The 20,893-nt window shown below is 43.8% G+C and overlaps 1 protein-coding gene across 3 annotated transcripts in view; it reads left to right on the forward strand.

Annotated features, from left to right (window-relative positions):
- Window positions 1–20,893, forward strand: part of GNAS (GNAS complex locus) — a 233,298-nt gene that overhangs the window by 207,742 nt on the left and 4,663 nt on the right. For all 3 annotated transcript variants that reach the window (XM_077335722.1, XM_077335723.1, XM_077335724.1), the window contains exons 6-10: window positions 17,080–17,134; window positions 18,005–18,078; window positions 19,449–19,507; window positions 20,194–20,314; window positions 20,759–20,889. In XM_077335722.1, coding sequence (XP_077191837.1) covers window positions 17,080–17,134; window positions 18,005–18,078; window positions 19,449–19,507; window positions 20,194–20,314; window positions 20,759–20,889 — 440 coding nt within the window. The remainder of the gene's footprint in view (window positions 1–17,079; window positions 17,135–18,004; window positions 18,079–19,448; window positions 19,508–20,193; window positions 20,315–20,758; window positions 20,890–20,893) is intronic.

The following is a 20,893-nucleotide window of genomic DNA, read 5'->3' on the forward strand; positions in this document are numbered from 1 at the left end:
CTGTCTCGAGAAATACATGGAAGTTCACCACCTGGTTCTCTCCCACCATTTGTGTGTCTCTTATCTGCCTCACCAGACCTCCAGAAGCATGAAGAGACATTGCCCAGGCACATCTCATCTTTAATCTTGTTTAAGATTCTGCCGCCTATTTTTTTCCAAAATAGCAGGAACTGCTGGATATTCGTCGTCGCTGTTTTTCGCTGTTTTTCGTGCACTCTCCAGGTGGCTGTAGCCCTGACCTGGATGGCCATCAAGGAGGTTCAGGTTTGCCATGCAGAGGCAAGCAAAGCCAAACCATCTGTGAACATCTCTTGGCTTAAAAGCCCTACTGAGTCTCCAGAAGAAGAAGAAGAAGAAGAAGAGTTGGTTCTTATATGCCGCTTTTCCCTACCCGAAGGAGGCTCAAAGCGGCTTACAGTTGCCTTCCCATTCCTCTCCCCACAACAGACACCCTGTTGGGTGGGTGAGGCTGAGAGAGCCCTGATATCACTGCCCGGTCAGAACAGTTTTATCAGTGCCGTGGCGAGCCCAAGGTCACCGAGCTGGTTGCATGTGGGGGAGCGCAGAATTGAACCCGGCATGCCAGATTAGAAGTCCGCACTCCTAACCACTACACCAAACTGGCTCTCTATAACTGTTTGTATTTTCAAAATAAACCTAATTGGAAAAATATTTTTCCCTTCTAATGTCCCCAGTGCATTTGATCAAATAGAATAGGACCATTTAAGAAGCATTATACAGAATACTCAGTTCATTTGTGTCAAATGATAAGTGGCTTGCAACTCAGTGGCACTTTCGTCCACCACCATCTGATGGCTGCATATCATCAAGAGTTTTGAAAGTTCCCTTTAATCTCAGAAGTGGTATTTTGTGCCACAGTTTGGGGAGGGGGTCTGCACGGGCGCTTTGCAAGGCATGAGGACCTAGCTCCCTCCCCTTCCTCGGTCATATAGAACCAGCGTGTCCTGGAGCTCCGGCTTTAGGCCTAAGACTGGTTTTCAGAGTTCACATATTGTCAGTAGTCACAATAATACTGTTCAGCTTTTTTGTCCTGTGTGCATCTATAGATTAAATTATCATTCTGACCCCAGTTAGGGAGAGGATGTCTGTGTTTAAGTTATTTGCTCCACTTACAGGAAGAAGGGATCTTTGGAAGTATGACAAAGGTATTAATGTCCTGCCAGCTGCAGAGAAGAGCGTAAGACATTCATAACAGGTTTTTTTTTTGGGGGGGGGTATACTATTCATAAATATTGTGTGACCCCTGCAGCAGCAGACAATTTTAGACCAAAGCAAAATGAAGCACCTGACAGTCTTGTAACCTGGTCCAACAAGGGGAGGGTAAGCAGCCGTCTTGCCCAGTTCTGCATTTGAGACACACAAAATCAGAGAACTGCTTGAGTTCGAAGGACGGGAATTTTTCTCATGATGATTAACGGAAACGGCTTGCTTTTGACTGTATCTAGTTCTTTTGTTTAACAGCTTGGCATTGCTCTTAGATCCTTAAAAATCTTGGGAATGTTAGGATCCCTCCGACGCAAGAGAGTGGAAATTCTGAATGCACATGTAACCAGTATGTTGCAGTGTAAAACTTTCCAGGGCATTTATGTGAAAGCTGTCGCTTTCTGAAATGCACATTGTTCAAATTGCAAGAAGACAAAATTGTATGTGGTTGCCAGGCTGGGGTGGGGGCAGGGACTTGAAAACTTGCATATAGATTTGGAGTCCGTAGGATGCTTACTCTACAATTTTTGGAAATGAAAATATCCATTTAGGGACCTAAAGGAATCCTGTGGGCTGATGGTGCAGTTTGTGCTGAATGCCTGCATTAGTTCCTTTGTGGAGTTAAGGGCAGCTTTTCATTCTTGTTTGAATGCTTATTACAGCTGCCCTGGGTTTCATTCTGTCTTCAATCCCAATCGTGCATTCAGGAGAATCTTCTTAAGCTTAATATATTGTGGGCTGCCTCACTACTTAGCAGAGAGAGAAAGGGAGTAGCAGAAACAGTTCGTACCCTTGTAAACCAAATTTTGCTGGCTTTTTAAATAGTCAACGATACTTGTTTGTGAGCACCTTTAAAAAAATGCATTCAAATGTATTTTATTACTGTCAGGCGTTGAATCCAAATGGCTTGTGTTACCATAACTCTCAAATTGTACCGAGGCAGAAACTGCTAAATTTTCACACCTGTTCTTAAACTGTTTTAGATCCATTGCTGTGTGGTCATAGACAGGCTTATGTGTCCAAGTGCTGTTTCTAAATTCTCCGTTCCGTCAACTGATGTTATCATAATTGAATAGACTGACAAAGACCACATTCTGAAAATAGACAATTCCTTGGCACACGATATGAACTGAATGCAACGCGCAAAGAGGAAAACGGGACTGTGTGGGCAGTTTGCAGAGGCCTGTGGGGTTTGTTTTCCCCTCAACAGTACGTCCACTGCGAAAGTGAGGGAAATTGTAGGAGTTATTCCAACAAAACTTACAAACTCCTGTCCTGATAACGTGCAAGACATTTTAACTTGCGTTCCATTCATGCACTAGGTAAAGCGGAGGCTAACGAAGATACCTTGAGGGTTTGGGGTTTTTTTTAAACATATTCTCTTTATTGATCGATAAGAATACAGCATGCAAAGGAGAGGTCTGATCCTGGGCTGGCTCCTCTTGGGGCTCAGTTTAAACTAAGCTGCAAGAACAGCCAGACCCAGTCAAGGCGGAACAAAGCTCTCAGCTCCTGCTGCCCCATCTGAATGTGCCCAAATAAAAGCAAGAAAAATAACTGGCTTTATTCGGGCTCAGCTGTACCGGTCGTTGATCAGATCCTTTGATCTGTGTACAACTTAAATAATGCTTGAAAAATACTAATGCCACACCCCTAGATAATCCTGACAGGGAAGTTCACTGCAACTCCATAGAACACCATTTGGTGGGATGCTGGCTCTAGGGGACTCAGACTTCTTGCAGGAACGGGTGGACCATGTTAAATGGTTCCCACCCAAAAGAAGAATGGTTTCAAAAGCTGTCCAGAAAGTTTATCTCATGGACTTAGTTGGCGGTCATGTTGATGGTTTTATTATTATTGTTATTGTTATTGTTATTATTATTATTATTAATTTGATTTATTCCCCACCACTCCCAGCAAGCTGTCTCGCAGCGGGTTAGATGATAAACCCCTCACATGAAATATACAATATAAAACCCCATTAGAAATTACTCCCGGCAACAAAACAATCACCAAACCTCACTGCCACTAAGGCAGCCTCCCAGTATAACATAGGAGCTGCTAAACCGAGGGGCAGGGGGGCTTAATGGGCTTCCTATATGAGTTCACCTGAGTCAGTGGCTTAAAAGAGGAAAACTGTTTATGAAGATAGTTTTGGGAGGTAGCCATGTTGGTCTAAAATAGATTTGAGTGCAATAGCACCTTCGATCCAAGAGTATGAACTTTTGAGAATCAATTATGTATCTAACAAAGGCAGCTTTGACTCTCGAAAGCTGATGGCTCGGAAATCTTTTGAAGAAGGCACTGTTAGCCCCTTGTTTCTCAAAAAAAAAACCAAGGAAGTTAAGTGGGCAGGGCAGACTGCTGGTTAGAACAGCAATGTAAAACAATCTTCATGCCAAAGCTGATCAACCCAGGATGGACTCCATGTCAGTATATGCGCAGTGGCGATTAGCAGCAAAGAAGTATGCATTTTTTGCCACCATTGTGTCTCCATAGTGCTATTCAGCAGTTGCTGCTCTGAATTGCAAGAAGCGTTTTTATATCGTGGTCCCATGAAAGAAAATAACAGACATCTAAGTAGCTTGGTATGACCGTTTTGCTAAACACTTTGTGGATGAAGCTTGTTCATGTATTCATGCTGGGCTAGGAACCCAGAAGGTTGAACAGCAGCAGAATAGGCATAAGTCTAAAAATTTAAAATGCACATGGATAGACCATTGAAGAAGACCCCAAAGGGGGTTGAAACAGATTTGGTTAGTTAGTCAATTTTTTATACTTAATACCTATTCTGCTGCTGCTCAACCTTTTGGGTTCCTAACTTGTGCACACAGGTTAGGTTACTGTGTTCACTCTTTGGTTGTTGTGTTGTATTCATGCTGGGCGCCATGTTGATGCTTGACTGTACCTTAAGTTTCTATTTTTATTAATAGTTAATGTCAGCTGGAGGACATGGACAAAATAGCTGAAGATACAAGGCCAGCTCCTTGCCCACTAGAGCCTTGTCCATCTTGGCTACTGAGATCTGCCAGAAGAGGTTTTCTGCAGTGAATGATGCAAATAAGGAACTTTTCACTCACTGTCAGGGTATGATCTTGATTTGGGCACAATTTTGAGAGAGTAGTAGCTTCAGAAGTGCAGATATTTTGATGAAACTAGATCCTTTTGTGACTGGCTTCTGTCTTGGCTACAGTGCAGAGATATCCTGGTAAACTATCTATGCTGGTCAATATACAGGGAGAGTCCATCCCTGTTGTTTCTCCAGGTGCCATTTGATTCCATCCGTGGTGTATCTTTCTGGGTTACCAAAATTGAGATAGGCTTTGTGCTCCAACATATCTGGAAGAGTAGGTCACGGAAGGTGGGGCATGGAGACGGCGCTGTGCCTAAGTTCCATCTTGTCCTCCATTATGCTTAACGTGTACATGGAGCAGCTGTAGAAGATCTTTCGGAGAGATGGAATAAAGTGTGCTGCTGATACACAGAGAAATGCTGCCTATAAAAACATGTCTAGAGGCAGTGAAGGACAGAATGAAAAAGCTCAAATATCATTTGGATACAACGGACATGCTGTGGTTTGAGAGTAAAGCAGACATGGGAACGGGCACACTCTATTTTGGATTGGGTCCTCTTTGCCCCCATTTTGCCTTGGTGGAAGTGGCTAGTAGTGCTTTTGATTGGCTTTAGAAAAAGAAGAAGAGTTGGTTCTTATATACCGCTTTTCTCTCCCCAAAGGAGGCTCAAAGCTGTTTACAGTCACCTTCCCTTTTCTCTCCCCACAACAGACACCCTGTGAGGGAGGTGAGGCTGAGAGAGCCCTGATATCACTGCTTGGTCAGAACAGTTTTATCAGTGCTGTGGTGAGCCCAAGGTCACCTAGCTGGCTGCATGTGGGAGAGTAGAGAATCAAACCCAGCATGCCAGATTAGAAATCCACACTCCTCACCACTACACCAAACCGGACATTCCTTGGGAAAGCAGACATGGTCACTGCCTGTGTTACATGTCTTGGTGAGGCTGAACTGCTAGTAATGCGTCATGAGAAGACAAGCCTCACTGAAAAAGACAGTAATGTTAGGAAAATTTGAAGGCAGCAGAAAGACAGATTAACTCAGTAGAAGGAAAGCACAGCCTTCAGTCTGCAAGATCTGGCTAAGGCTGGTAACATTGGGGCCTACGTTTCAAAGGTCATTCGTTCATAGGGTCACCATAAGGTAGAAGGGACTTGACAGCATTGGACACACATGGTGCTTTCTCCATGGGGCTTCACCGAAGATGAGTTTGGAAACTTTCACATTTGACAGCCAGGATACCAGCAGGAATCAAACACGATGAGCACCTAAAAAATGTGTTGTACTAACCACAACACTAACCAGCCTGCTAAGTAGAGTTATATAAACTTGTCCCTGGGCTTCATTGATAATGCTGGTCTTGATCTTGATCATCCATACATACACCCCGTTGAACCTGTTCAGGCCTTGGAGAAGTCTTGCAGACGAATATGTACTTACAGAGGGCTGGTTGACAGGAAGTTGCAGCAAGGCCTTCTGGGCTGCTGTCCTTAACCAATGGAACGCCTTTCCACCAGGAAATACAACTCACATCATCTCCGAAGACCTTTGAGGGAATTTGATTGCTCTTTGGAGCTTTTCTTTCTTTATTTTTATTGACGGCCTGTTTCCATCCGATACTGAATTTTTTTTACACGTTGGGCATTCTTTAACGGAAAGTTAGTACAACATTTGGGTTGGGTGGGGAGGCACGATACAAATGAGTTTAATTAAATCAATCAATGATCACCCAGGAAGAAAAGGCCAACTTGATTCAGTCAAGTTTCCCGTTTTTGTTGTTCATGTCTTTCCTGAGCAGGCCTGCATACCAGTGGATTACCATTTGGCACCAGGCATCGAGCATGTTTAGCGCGAGAACTGGATCAGAAATAACAGCCATATTTCCCCCCCCCTCCCCAGAATTAATAAGGAGAATAAAGCAGGGTCAGTAGCTTAGATAGCCTTTCGGTCGTTTGCCGGAAAGTTGTCCTCATTCCCTCCCTGCCTTTGTATAAAACAATGCCACCGGTGTCTGGCAAGCAACCAAACAACTGAACTGAATCTAGTCCAAACCATTAAGAGAAACAGAAAAGGCAGTATCTGTGCATGCGTGTGCGTGTGTGTGTGTGAGAGAGAGAAAGAGAGCATGCAACCTTATATATGCAAGAAATTATTCTGTTAAGAGCCTCAAAATGATATGGTTTGCCACAAACTGCAGGAGGGGATGTGGGGAGATCGGCACAAAGCGCATAACTGTAGCTTTCTGTCCGAGCAACGCAGCCGTCCGTGTTTTTATAACCCCGCCATAAAACCGATCCGGCCTTAAAAATCAGCCGGAATGATTTCCTCGCCTGGTTCCGATTGTTTTTGTGTGCGAGTTGAGAGAATCATTGTACTTTTTCCCCAGTCTTTTTCCAACTGCCTGCGCCTATTTTTATTTGTCAAGCCGGAGCTAAGCTGGCCCCATTCCAGATGTGTCTCACAAGATTTGGTGCTGATGATCTATTTATAGAACTGTGGTTCCATTGTCATGACAACGGAGCTAGAGGCCAAGGCGGCTGGGAGCTATTTCTGGACTTGTGCTGTAATGTAAAACTGATTGGGAAAGTTAGTGCATCCTCTAAGCCAGACTAACTTTAGACAGGCAGAAAGAGGGAAAAGGGGGTGGGGGGAGAGAAGAAAGACATCTACGGATTCTCTAAATAGGCTTTCCTTTTCTCCCTCTTGCATTTCTCTGGCAGTTTGTGCTTCACAGATCCCAGCCGTTTCTGAAAGGTGGCTTACATCTCCATCTCTTTCATAGCAACGAAAAACGTTAGGCTTGCTTCCCGGCCCTCTGCATTTGCATATTGCATTTGTAATTTTGCAGTCTGGAAAGAGCACAAAGGTGTACCAGGATATTGCTCTTAAAGAAGGCTTGCTTTTGTGTGGTGTTTTGTGTTGTTGTCGTGTGGGGGGGGGTTGTCTCAAAATGCAATGCCGTGGTCGTGGATTTCACATTCAGGTAGAGTTTTGTTTAGTTTTGAATCCTGTTTTTAAATTGCATCCAAGGAGCCACAAAACGATTCGACGACACAATTCCAAATGCATAAAGTCATAACTTTGCTGTTTTCTCGTTATTTGCTCGAAATATAGACCCGTGGTGCCCCTCTGCCTCCAAGTGGATGGAATGTCGTCCAGTTATTTTGCAATTAAGGCCAGTTCCTCTCCGAAAGCTATTTTTATATCACTTGCATGTTTGCTGTGCCTCGCGCACAAACCTCAAATATATATTATGTAGGTAACTTCAAATAAAGTTAGACTTTTCACTACCATTTTGTTTTGTTTTGTTTTTAACGTGGCATGCACACTTCAGTTGCTTGCCATTGCCGCTTGTAATCAAGTTACAGGAGCAAAATGAACCATAATAATAATTTCAGCTATAAATGGGGCTCTTATTTCCGTAGATGAGTAACTGCTTTTCGGCTTACAGTAGCAGTGTAGAGTCCGAATACTTTTAGTAGTGCCGGGATGGGTCTAAAAAATTGATGTAGTAAGCTGCTTTATACATTCAATCTCTTGCTATTATCCCACCCTTGTAATTTAAAGAATTTGACGGGTAGTTTTGGTTGTACGTTTACCCCCACCCTCCCTCCCCCGGTAAACTGTGAACAGTTGTGTGAGAGGGGGATCTAGATAAGCCACTGTATCCTGATCCACCTGTGTTCAATGCAGAGATGATGCTGGTCTACCTCACTGGACTGTTGCATGAATTTACTAGGGTATGTACATGCAGCCCTTTGAAGACTTAGGTGGTTTCGGAAAAGAACAACATGCTTTGATTCTTGCCTCATCATATTAGCTTTAATAATTATATTAAGAGGCAAGACATCATTGCTAACATGTAAGATGTATGCTAAATATGTAACTTAATTTTTCTTTTATCCTCTCCTCTTTCGTCACTGCTTCTCTCCTTTCTTGAAGCAACCACGTCCATCAGTGTTGGAGAGTTCATGATTTAAATTTCTACAATCTTTCTGAGCACCTTTGTGCTCTATTTAGAACTAGTTTAGAATAAATCACTTCAATTTTCAATGTGCCTTTTTAAAAACATGCAATTTTATGGCACTTTTTTAAACACTCACATAGAGGGGTGTGTTCCCCCCCCCCGTTTCTTTTGTTTCTTTTCCCAAAATCCCTTCGCTAGATCAATTAGGCTTATACGTTTCCCCCCTCAGTGAGGCATTTCATTTCAATTAGAGCACAGCGAGAGATGTTGCAGTACAAGCTCGTGGAGTTTCTCCGGCTTCCGCTTGTGCGTCTCGGTATAAACGGCATGCAATTTGCAGGAGATAGGATGTTCTTTTCTGTGAGAAAATGAAACCAAATTGCTGCTATGAGAAATCTACCCCATAAAAGTATAACAAGTATTCTGAAAGGGAAGATCATGTGTTTGTATTCACTGTAAATAGCGAGGTCATAGGGTGGGGCATATCAGGCCATCATGGCGGGGGATCACAAAAGTTCTTGCAACCTTGGAGATGCTGTGTTGGACCAGTATGAATAAAAATACGCCTGATTTTCTCTTTAGCAATGCCAATTTAGACAAAGCTTTGGTATATTCTCCGACAACAAAAGGCTCTTTTACAGAGATTGCAGTTTTTTACATGTCCGTCAATCTGTCAAGCCATGTCACAAAGACTAAAAAATCAAGTGACTGTTGAAAGGGCTGGCAAAGTTTCTGGGTTTTTTGGCTGGCAAAGGAAATTAATGTTAAACGAGGGACTTCAGTTCCCCCTTCCTAGCCCTCCAAACCCTCAAAAAGGGGGTGATGCTAGATGATAGTACAGTAGAGTAGGGGGTTTTGAGCTTCACTTTGTAACTTTCTCTGCGAAAATCAATAAATCAGTGCCTCACTTGAGCTTCAATATTTTCATGGTATATTTTTCAGTTGCTGGTCTTGATACTCAAAACACAAAGGCAAACTCTCATCGCTGTATTTGTACGAATTCTTGAGTGTGCCAAGATTTCTGAAGAGTCATTGTGTAGTGCAGGGGTAGCCAAACTGTGGCTCTCCAGATGCCCATGGACTACAGTTACCATTTAGCTCTCTGCCATTATAAAGTTTTGTATGGGATGTGAAACCCTGTCTGTAGCCGGATCAGCTTGCTCCAACTTGTTGTTGTTAGGTGCAAAGTCGTGTCCGACCCATCGCGACCACACGGACAATGATCCTCCAGGCCTTCCTGTCTTCTACCATTCCCTGGAGTCCATTAAAGTACACACCGACTGCTTCAGTGACTCCATCTAGCCACCTCATTCTCTGTCGTCCCTTCTTCTTTTGCCTTCAATTGCTCCCAGCATTAGGCTATTCTCCAGGGAGTCCTTCCTTCTCATGAGGTGGCCAAAGTATTTGAGTTTCATGTTCAGGATCTGGCCTTCTAAAGAGCAGTCAGGGCTGATCTCCTCTAGGACTGACCGGTTTGTTCACCTTGCAGTCCAAGGGACTCGCAAGAGTCTTCTCCAGCACCAGAGTTCAAAAGCCTCAATTCCTTGACGCTAGGTTAATATGAGGCAAGAATCAAAGCATGTTGTTCTTTTCTGAAACCACCTAAGTCTTCAAAGGGCTGCATGTACATACCCTAGTAAATTCATGCAACAGTCCTGTGAGGTAGACCAGCATCATCTCTGCCAGTTTGGTGTAGTGGTTAGGAGTTAGAGCCAGTTTGGTGTAGTGGTTAGGAGTGCGGACTTCTAATCTGGCATGCCGGGTTCGATTCTGCACTACCCCACATGCAACCAGCTGGGTGACCTTGGGCTCGCCCACAGCACTGATCAAGCTGTTCTGACCGGGCAGTGATATCAGGGCTCTCTCAGCCTCACCCACCCCACAGGGTGTCTGTTGTGGGGAGAGGAAAGGGAAGGCGACTGTAAGCCACTTTGAGCCTCCTTCGGGTAGGGAAAAGCGGCAACTCTTCTTCTTCTTCTTATGGTCCAACTTTCACAACTGCAACTACTCGTATGTAAAACTTTTAATATTGGGGAGAGACAGCTGATAATAGGGTCTCCTTTCCTGTCACTCACTCATAGGGAGGCTGAGCACTACAGCAAAGAAACGGCATGATACTTCTGTCTTGTCACTGGTTCTCTCTATGCCAGTAGTTCATGGCTGCAAACATCATTCGTATCCTTGTATAGAATGCATGGTCTAGACTAGGGGTTACCAAAGTGAATGGTACACCCCCTTGGAGCCGTAGGGGGACGGCGAGGAATTTTGGAGAAGTAAGGGATCAGCACTCTGACTCTTCCAGCTGTGGCTGCATTTTCCTAGCGGACATTCCGAGGAGACTTGCCATTGCCAGCCTCTGGGTAGTAGCAACCCTGGACTTCCCTGGGCATCTCCCATCCCAGGGCTGACCAGGACCAATTAGCTTCCTGAAGAACATGACAGCATCAGAAGGCGGACTGGATGGGATCCTATTCCTGATGAGTTCTTTTCCCCTCCTGAGTTTCTTCCCTTCCTCCTTCCCTGGCTCCACCCCAGATCACTAGGAATTTCTTAACCCACTGTTGGCAACCTTTCCCCAAAAGGCTCCATCTTCGGAAAAGCCTTCTCCTGCTTGCTTCTGACCATGGGATTTTAAATTGTTTGCTTCTCTCTCACTCTCCCCCCCCCCCCCCAGTGAGGACCCCAAGTGGCTTTTACAAAGAACTTACATAATTTTTCCAGAGTAAAATACGGCTGATGCAAAACACAAAAAAATGCAGACAATATAGTGTGTTTTGAATTTATAGTAGACCTAACACCAGGGAAGGGTGTGTGTGTTTGTATGTCTGGGAAGCACTAGGGATGTGGTCTGGGAGCCAAGGGGGCAGCATCCCGAAAAAAATTGGGAATCACTGGTCTAGACTAAGGCATAGGCAGTGTATCGGTTACATCTCCCCACTCTACCTTCCCTGTATTAGCCAGAGGAATTTTTCTTCACTACTCTCTGTAGCATGGACTCTTAAGACTGCCTTAGGATTCTTTCCAGCAGTTCCTAAGGTTACTAGAACTGCCCCCTTGGCTTATGCACAAGTGCGTACAATCTGAGAGGTATGCTTGAGCATCCTTTGTAGCTCTTTGAGGGACCCTGGCTCTGTACCCATAACGGCAGCTTTAGAGCCCCCAAAGTTATGTGCTTCCATCCCACACACACAAAAATGACCCCCTTTTTTTTCTTTACAGATGCCCTACATCCTTACGGGCAGTTTTCACTCCCTTTTCCAGCATAAATACTCCTGTGGGCATTTAGCATTTTTTTAAAAAACCTAGCTTTATCTTCTTCTTTTTTTCCTCTTGAAGTACAACTACAGGTTGCTAAAGCTTTTACCCTGCATGTGTTTTTGTTTTTGAATGCTGGCTGTGCTTAAATGCCGGAATTTTTTTTTTCCAAGAGAAGAATGTTTATGGCACTCAGACCTGTTTTACCTAGCGTGCGCAGAGCCCTAGGAGTCCATCTTCTCTGGTGCGGCTTCTCTTGTGTAGCTGGTGTTTTTCGAAGAAATAGGCCTAAAAATAGTCTGCATAAACAACAGCAAAGATGGTTGTGCCTGTTCTCCCCCACCACCAGGTCAGCTTTTGGAAGTCACTTGTTCTCCTGTAACTTCTAGCATAGCCGTTATGTATTGAATCCTGCAGAAATGTGGGGAGGTTTGTGGGCATTTGCTATAAAGTTGAAACTTTAATATAGTTTGAAAAACTTGGGGCACACATTGACTCAGTACATAGATTATCATTTCTTCCACTGCCCACCTTTTCTTTCTGAAATACATAATCTGCACAGGGTCCAGTCACTGAAATTAGAGTAAAATATCTGTAAAGGTATCCCCTGTGCAAGCACTGGGTCATGACTGACCCTTGAGGTGACGCCCTCTAGCGTTTTCATGGCAGACTCAATACAGGGTGGTTTGCCAGTGCCTTCCCCAGTCATTACCATTTACCCCCCCAGAAAACTAGGTACTCATTTTACCGACCTCGGAAGGATGGAAGGCTGAGTCAACCTTGAGCCGGCTGCTGGGCTCAAACTCCCAGCCTCATGGTCAGAGCTTCAGACAGCATGTCGGCTGCTTTACCACCCTGCGCCACAAGAGGCTCTAAAATGTCCACAGTGTCTAGAATTGAACGAAACCCATCTTTCTTCACTTGAAAGGGGGAGAGGTTGCTAAGAACCTTTCATACTGCTGTTAGTTCTAATTCCCACCGGGGATTTTGTTAGAATTCCAAAAAGTTAATCTTTCATTTTAAAACGAAGCAAAAACACTAAAGCGGGAGGGGGGGAGCTGAAAAGCTGAAGAGCACAGTACAAATCAACAGATATCCAGTTCACCCAGATATTTTTTTTTATTATTGTGTAGAGCAGTGGTTTTCAGACTTTGCAGAACTTTGAAGAAGAGTTGGATTTTATACCCCACTTTTCACTACCTGAAGGAGCAGCTTACAGTTACCTTCCATTCCTCTCCCCATAAGGGACACCTTGTGTGGTAGGTGGGACTGAGAGGGCTCTGATAGAACTGCTCTGTGATAACAGCTCTGACAGGTCTGTGACTGGCCAAAAGTCACCCAGCCCAACTGCATGTGGACAAGCAGGGAATCAAACCCAGCTCCCCCGATTAGATGGGTAGTGCGTTGCTGGCTGTCATGTATAATTGCAGATTATAGAGCAGGGGTAGTCAAACTGCGGCTCTCCAGATGTCCATGGACTACAATTCCCAGGAGCCCCTGCCAGCAAACGCTGGCAGGGGCTCCTGGGAATTGTAGTCCATGGACATCTGGAGGGCCGCAGTTTGACTACTCCTGTTATAGAGGATGCTTGTTCCTAATCCTTTTTTAAGCAATTAATGCTACTGGCGATCATAATTACCTGTGGCAATGGGATCCATAGGGTACTTGTGCCGTGTGTGAAGAAGTACGTCCTCTAACTACGCATTTAAGATAAATGTGCTATGAAAAACTTTGTCTATATTTTATTTATTTATTTTTAATTTTATTATTAGACTAATAGACCGACATTCTGGGCCCAGCCGGCTCGTGGCAATCTACATTTAAAAAAAATAATATTTTCACATTCTCCATGTTAGTTATTTTATAAATGCTTTGAAGTAGACCGTTTCCAAGGGCACTCCAAAGGCAGCTCTGAAGGTTTTGAGGCAGTGGTCAAGACACCGAGGGGCAACGAACTGAAGCTTGATCCAGACAAGATGGCAGTGATGCTGGCTGGGGAGCCCGGATTGTTGGCTGGTGTTCAGCTGCCAGGTTTAGGTTGGGTTAAACTTTTTTTAAAGAGATGAAGTTAAAAGATTAGCATTGAACCCAGCCTTCCTGATGGACACACAGGCCAACGCTATTGCTAGGAGAATCACTAGCTTGTAAAATGGCCACTTATTTAGACTTGGGCTAACCTAACGTCCCTATGCTGATGCAGGCTACTGTCAACCTCCAGAAGGGACCACTGTAATGTAGTGGACGTAGGGCTGCCTTTAAAGGCATCTCAGAAGCTTCAATTAGTGCAAAATAGGGAACAAGTGTGGTGTAGTGGTTGGTGAACCGGGTTTGATTCCCCACTCCACCACATGCAGCCACCTGGGTGACCTTGGGCTCTTGGAACCTCAGCCTCTTGGGATACATTACCCCAGGTGCTGCATCAACTGCACTGGTTCCCTGTTTCCTTCTGGGCCCGGTTCAAGTCACTTTGAAAGCTCCTCATGACCTAGAACGTTCATATTCACGTAGCCCCATCTCCCAAAATACTCCTGTGCTACATTCTTCACACAGCATCCTCCTTATGTTGCCTCCTCTTAGGACAGTCCATACGGTTATAGGTGGGTCACAGGGTTTTCCCACAGTGGGCTCAGTCTTTAGGGATGGCGTACCAGAGAATGTGTGGAGGGTGCTGTCTTTAGATACATTTAGGAAGACCTGTAAAACAGCTTTATTTGAGGATGACTTGGTGGAGTGACCAGTTTTGGTGGATTTTGCTTGAGTTCTTTTTAATACTGTAAACTCTAAATTTCTCACTTGAAAAAAAATGTTCATTTTTAATGTGTAATTTTTAATCCTGTTAATTAGTATATTATGTTTTGCATCCTTGCAACACGGCGTTTCATTTAGCCATCTTGAGTCTGAGGAGGTAAACCAGAATGTATATGTTTAAGAGAAATCTCTGCCTACATCAGTTTTCTTATAAGTCCCTAACTGCTTAAGCCTTTGCCTCATAATAGTCTTCATCAGTTTAACCATTTTTATTTATTTGCTATTATTTTTTGCTATGCCCCAGCTTTCGCAGATGAGATGTCAAAGCATAGGCAGGAAATTGTAAATCTGAATGTACTGCAGACAAATATTGGCATTAGATAATCATGATATATTACGATTATAAATACAACCCTCAATAGTAAGGTCAGTTCCTGGTTGATGCTGGAAATCCAAACATTCGGATTTGTTAATGCGTATAAAGTGGAAGCCATATATAGCCGTCGGTTCAATTGTATGTGTTGTACTTTCCTCACTGTCACTGGAAATTCCCCTTCCTCAAAGCCAGGATTGTTTACGTACACGAAGGGGCGAAGTCCCATAAACTGAGATCAGTGCTAAGGTTGGCCTTCGTTTGTGAGGTAGGCTTCATGTTTGGCCTGAAAACACATCAAAATGTCCCATTTTCAGATTCTCCCAGCCAATTTTGGCTCCTTAGTGAATGAACCATTGAAGCCATCCCTCTTTATATCTATATTAGCTAACGAGGATTGCATTCTGCATCCACATACAACCCTGGCCACTACTAGAAATCACGGTGGACATCGATCATGAGGAAAAGCTTGGTGTCATTGGTCTACTGATGGCATCCCAATCCAGACCTCTGTATCAGCTGGACAAGAGGTGCATAAAGATATTGAGTAGTAGAAGAAGAAGAGTTGGTTCTTATATGCTGCTTTTCTCTACCCAAAGGAGTCTCAAAGCGGCTTACATTTGCCTTCTCTTTCCCCTCCCCACAACAGTCACCCTGTGAGGGAGGTGAGGCTGAGAGACCCCTGATATTACTGAAGAAGAAGAGTTGGTTCTTATATGCCGCTTTTCTCTACCCAAAGGAGTCTCAACGCAGCTTACTCTCGCCTTCCCTTTCCTCTCCCCACAACAGATACCCTGTGAGGTGGATGAGGTTGAGCGAGCCCTGATATCTCTGCTCGGTCAGAGGATTGGGGAGAGAACTGCTCCTTGCGGCACCCCACATGGGAGTTGCCAGGAATGTGATTAGTTCTTTCTGATTGCTACCCTCTGTCTGCGACCCCAAAGAAAAGAGATCTGCCATTGGAGGGCTGTCCCTGGTATCCCGGCATCGGGCGAGGCAGCAAGCTAGTAACTCATGTCAAATGCTGCCAAGAGGTCGAGTGCTGTTAGCAGCACTGACCCACCTTGATTCAGCTGACGGCGAAGGTTGTCTATCATGGTGACCACTGCTGTCTCAACCCGATGGCCAGACCAGAAGCTCGTTTGGGCTGGGTCTGAGACCGGAGTTTTGTCCAGGAGTGCTGTCAGTTGGTCATATGGGTGCTATAGTATAATTTAGGGGCTCAAAAGCAGTGTGTTTATGGGCCGAGGCAGCCTTTCTCAACTTCTTTACTGTTGAAAACCCCAGAAGAGGCACAATTGTGCAGAATATGGTTAGGAAGCAGAGCTGTGGACATGCCCACCTGGAACCCCTCCCCTCCCCACCCCCTCCAGGACCATCATTGGCCATTTTGGGAATGGTGAGTGGGTTGACATGTCCATATATGTTCATATCACCTGATAAACGTTTACCAAGTTTTTATATATATATTAAAAATGAATTAACACCCACCCATTCAGGAAACCCTTCCAGGACCGTCAAGAAACCCCAGAATTTCGCAAAATCCTGGCCGAGAGAACCTGGCTGAGTGGAAGAGCATCTGCTTTGCGTGCAGAAGGCTCCCAAAATGCCATCCTTGGCATATCCCATTAAAGGGATCAGGCAGCTGGTGATGAGGGAAACCTCAACCTGAGACCCTTGAGAGCTCCTCCCGTGCCCCCCCCCAATAATTTTAAGCAAGACTGACTTTGATAGGAGGGTAAGTATCCATGACTGAGGGGAATGGCAACATTTGAAGGCACTCATTTATTTATTATATTTATATACCGCCCTCCCCGGGGGCTCAGCCTCTGAGTCCCAGAACCAGGAGGCGACATCAGAGGAAGACCTGTGCTCTGTTGTTGGCTGTCCAGAAGAACTGGTTGGCCACTGTGTGAGACTGGATGCTGGACTAGATGGGTCCCTGGTCTGATCCAGCAGGGCTCTTCTTATGCTTTTGTGTCTATAGGCCAAAGGACTGACTCGGTGTAAGGCAGCTCTGTGTGTATGTATTAATTTCATCCCACAGTGTCATGAGGAAGTATCCAAATCCTTCTTTGTCAGTGGAAGTTTAAGTTATCTTTATGATGCAATGATACCACTGCTAGATGTTGAATTATTGATTGACAATAAATAAAGACAGCCTCGGGGCTATTTCTGTAGCGTTCTGCGATGAAGTCATGTTTTTAGCCCTCTGCTGTATGGCAGTAGTAAATACACATTGTTCTGACTTTCACAGCAGGCTTTTTAAATAATGTCAGCTCTCCTCAGCGTACAGGAAAACCGAATATGAAATATCAAAAGCGATTTTGAAAATGTTTGATAAATTGTAGTAAGAAATGCTGCCAAAATGTAATGTTCAGATTTATTTTTAGTGAGTGCACTTGTGCAAATTGACCAATTAAGATTTCTTTTTCTTTCAGCTTTCTAGACAAGATTGACATAGTCAAGCAGAATGAATACACACCATCAGACCAGGTGAGTAGAAATGCCTTTTAAGAAAACGAAGTGTCACTTAACTCTTCATAGGCTTCACTTTGCTGTGGTGCTCTTCTTTACGCAGTTGTTTATATTTTATTTATATTTTAAAAGTTTTAATTAAAAAGTATTTATTAGCCATTTTTCTCCCATACGGCAATTAAGGAGGCTTACAATACAAATAGAATACCTAATAAAATAAAACGCACAAAATCCATTACAAACAAAATTTAAAATCTCACTTTTGGATTGTTTTTTTTTATACTCACTTGCTGAAAAACGCAAGCCTACCCATTGGGGGCTCGTGTACGTAAGTTAAGGACATTTTCTGTGTCGATTTCCCTCTTCAAACACGCTATCATAGATTTATTTTATTTATTTGGATTTTTATACTGCCCTTCCCTACTACTCTGGGCAGTTTACATGAAACATTGCACAAAATTACATAGAATTTAATGACAATCTATAACAGGGGTAGTCAAACTGCAGCCCTGCAGATGTCCATGGACTACAAGTCCCATGAGCCCATGCCAGCAAACACCGGCAGGGGCTCATTGGAATTGTAGTCCGTGGACATCTGCGGGGCTGCAGTTTGACTATCCCTGATCTATAATGTTGCACCAATTTCATGGAACAACACAACGTGAATAACAACTCTGCTATCACATGCCAGAGACACATGACCTGTTTGTTAATTTCAACAGCACTCCTTCCTCTTGTCCCCACTGAAATCTTGCCGCAAGCACAGCCTTTAGTCCTCCGGTTCTTGTGTTGTCTTCAGAGCAAGCACTGTTTTAAAACAGAGGGCGCCTCTCAACTGATCTTGCTGTTTTCTGCTTGTTTTGTTTTGTTTCGTTTTGTTTGTTTAAGGATCTCCTTAGATGCAGAGTTCTGACATCAGGAATATTTGAAACCAAGTTTCAGGTCGACAAAGTAAACTTTCAGTGAGTATTCCTGATAAGTGGTGCTTAATGTTCAGGCTGAGGATAAACGGAGCAGAGGGTCGGAATGCATAACCCTCACGCTCATGTGGTGTTTTGCACTTAACCACATGGTAGTAAAATAGGGCTGCTATTCATCTGCTGTTTTTGATAGAGCCAGAAGAGAGAGGCTGGCATACTGGTGAGCTTCCTACCGTTTCAGTTGTTCCTTTGAATTGGCTCATTGTTACTTCTGATTTTATGTTACTTGTGTGTGTCTGTGTTAGTTAAAGTTTGTAACTTTAAAGTTTGTTTTTCAAAGTTTTAAGCTTTGCTGGAAATGTATGTGTGTGTTTGCGATTTTTTCCAATTCAAAGAACTTTTGTTTTACTTTTAAAAAACAGTCAAGAAAATTGGCTAGTGACTTCTTTATACGTCAGTCATATCAGTAACTTAGTTTTTATCTGAGGAATCGCCTTATGCCCCCCCCCCCACAAGACGTTGCGTTCTGCAGGCACAAAATTGTTGTTCCTGGCCCACGGGAAATTCGCCTGGCCTCGACCTTTTCAGTCCTGGCCTGACCTGGTGTAATGAGCTCCCGGAAGAGCTGAGGGCCCTACTGGAGCTTTCGCTATTCTGTGGAAGATGGAACTCTTCCGCCAGGTCTTTGGTTGAGACCAGGGCATAGAAGATCTAGGGGCCCCTCTATACTTGAGAATATATTTAAGAACCACATTTTTGATCATTAACATCCTATGAGTTTGTCCCTGTGGCGCGGGGGGGGGGGGGATTGGATTTTTTTACTTAGATATTATTCTTGCCATCGGATTATGTTATGGTTTGAATATTTTATCTTGTGTTGATTCGTTTTATGCTGTAATCCACCGTGAGATGACTTGTTTGATAATGGTGTGCAATAAATCGAACAAATCATAATAAAAAAATAAATATTAGTTTCATTTTGCTGGGTTGGAATTAACTTGTTTGATAGCAGCAGGCAACGAATCGAACAAATAAAGTAATAATAAATGTTAGTTTGGTTTTGCCAGGTTGGAATTAAGTTTCTTGCAGATTATCAGACAAACAAAATGTCTGGCTTTCATAGCAGCCCACACTTTTTTCCACAATTCATAAAATTTTACAAAGTTTCTAAATTTTGCAATCCTATGCCCATCGCTTTGCTTATTAGAACTTCATGCTTTTTTTTTTGTTACATGGTTCTATACAATGTAATTCACCTTCAGTCTTAGTCAAAAAGATGAATTAAGTAACTAAATGGGGAAGCTTGTCTTCTTGAGGGCCTCATATTAGTATCTGAGACCTGTCAAGGCCTTCATGCTAGTAACTGAGGCCTGTGTGGCTTTTCCCAATTCTGACTGGATTTTCTTTTCTAGTATGTTTGATGTTGGGGGTCAGCGAGACGAACGCCGGAAATGGATCCAGTGTTTTAATGGTAAGCTAGAAAAATGCACTGAATTTGCAGGGTAACAACTATTTTGATTCTAGCATAGTTTGTATGTTCTACCGGTGCATGAGATAAAATTCTTTCTGTAGTTCCCAGCCAGTTATCAGAAGTTTGCCTTCACAGTCGTATCTGTGCATTAGACTGTGCATTAGCCAGTTTGGTGTAGCGGTTAGGAGTGCGGACTTCTAATCTGGCATGCCGGGTTTGATTCTGTGCTCCCCCACTTGCAGCCAGCTGGGTGACCTTGGGCTCGCCACGGCACTGATAAAGCTGTTCTGACCAAGCAGTGATATCAGGGCTCTCTCAGCCTCACCCACCTCACAGGATGTCTGTTGTGGGGAGAGGAAAGAGAAGGCGAATGTAAGCCGCTTTGAGACTCCTTCGGGTAGAGAAAAGTGGCATATAAGAACCAACTCTTCTTCAGTAATATCAGGGCTCTCTCAGCCGCCCCTCCCTCATAGGCTGTCTGTTGTGGAGAGAGGAAAGGGAAGGCGAATGTAAGCCTCTTTGAGACTCCGGGTGGAGAAAAGCAGCATATAAGAACCAACTCTTCTTCTTCATTATCATCATCAAGACTGTGACTGCCCCATCAGTGTACTTGTTTCTTTGGCATTCCGCTTTTCTGCCCTTACAAGGACCACTATCCATTGGGGTGTTGTTTTCTTTCCTTCCAGATGTGACCGCTATCATATTCGTGGTGGCCAGCAGTAGCTACAACATGGTTATACGAGAAGACAATCAGACCAACCGGCTTCAAGAAGCATTAAACCTTTTCAAGAGTATCTGGAACAACAGGTCCATCCCTTTAAAAGCTGATCACTTGTATCATTAATTAATTAATAATGTTGCGTATGGTTGACTTAACCGAGACTATACAGTGCTAATGTAAAATAAAGGAGCCTCAAGACATTCCTCTGCCTCATGTCTTCAGCTTTCCTTCTGCCCCCAGCAGCCTCTACCTAGGAAAACTGTGGGCCAGGTGTGTGCCAGCCACTGGGCCAGGCCCACTGGCATGGCAGGAAACCTCCAAGTACTTGTGTTGTTGTATTTTTTTAATGTAGTTTTATTGGCTGCTGCTCCCTGAATTCAGTCTTGGATTAATTTGAAGTACTTGAAGCAAGCAAGATATATAGTGTGAGATACCTGGTATCCACTGCAAGCATGTGGCCTACAGATGATAGTGTTATATACCCCTTTGTTTAGTTTGCAATGTGTCTAACAATATTTTGGCTTCTTTAGGTGGCTACGGACCATTTCAGTAATTCTTTTCCTGAACAAACAAGATTTGCTAGCAGAGAAAGTTTTGGCAGGGAAATCTAAAATTGAAGACTATTTTCCAGAATTTGCTCGTTACACCACGCCAGATGATGGTAG

The sequence above is a fragment of the Paroedura picta genome, chromosome 4 (genome assembly GCF_049243985.1).
Source record: "Paroedura picta isolate Pp20150507F chromosome 4, Ppicta_v3.0, whole genome shotgun sequence".
Classification (NCBI taxonomy): domain Eukaryota; kingdom Metazoa; phylum Chordata; class Lepidosauria; order Squamata; family Gekkonidae; genus Paroedura; species Paroedura picta.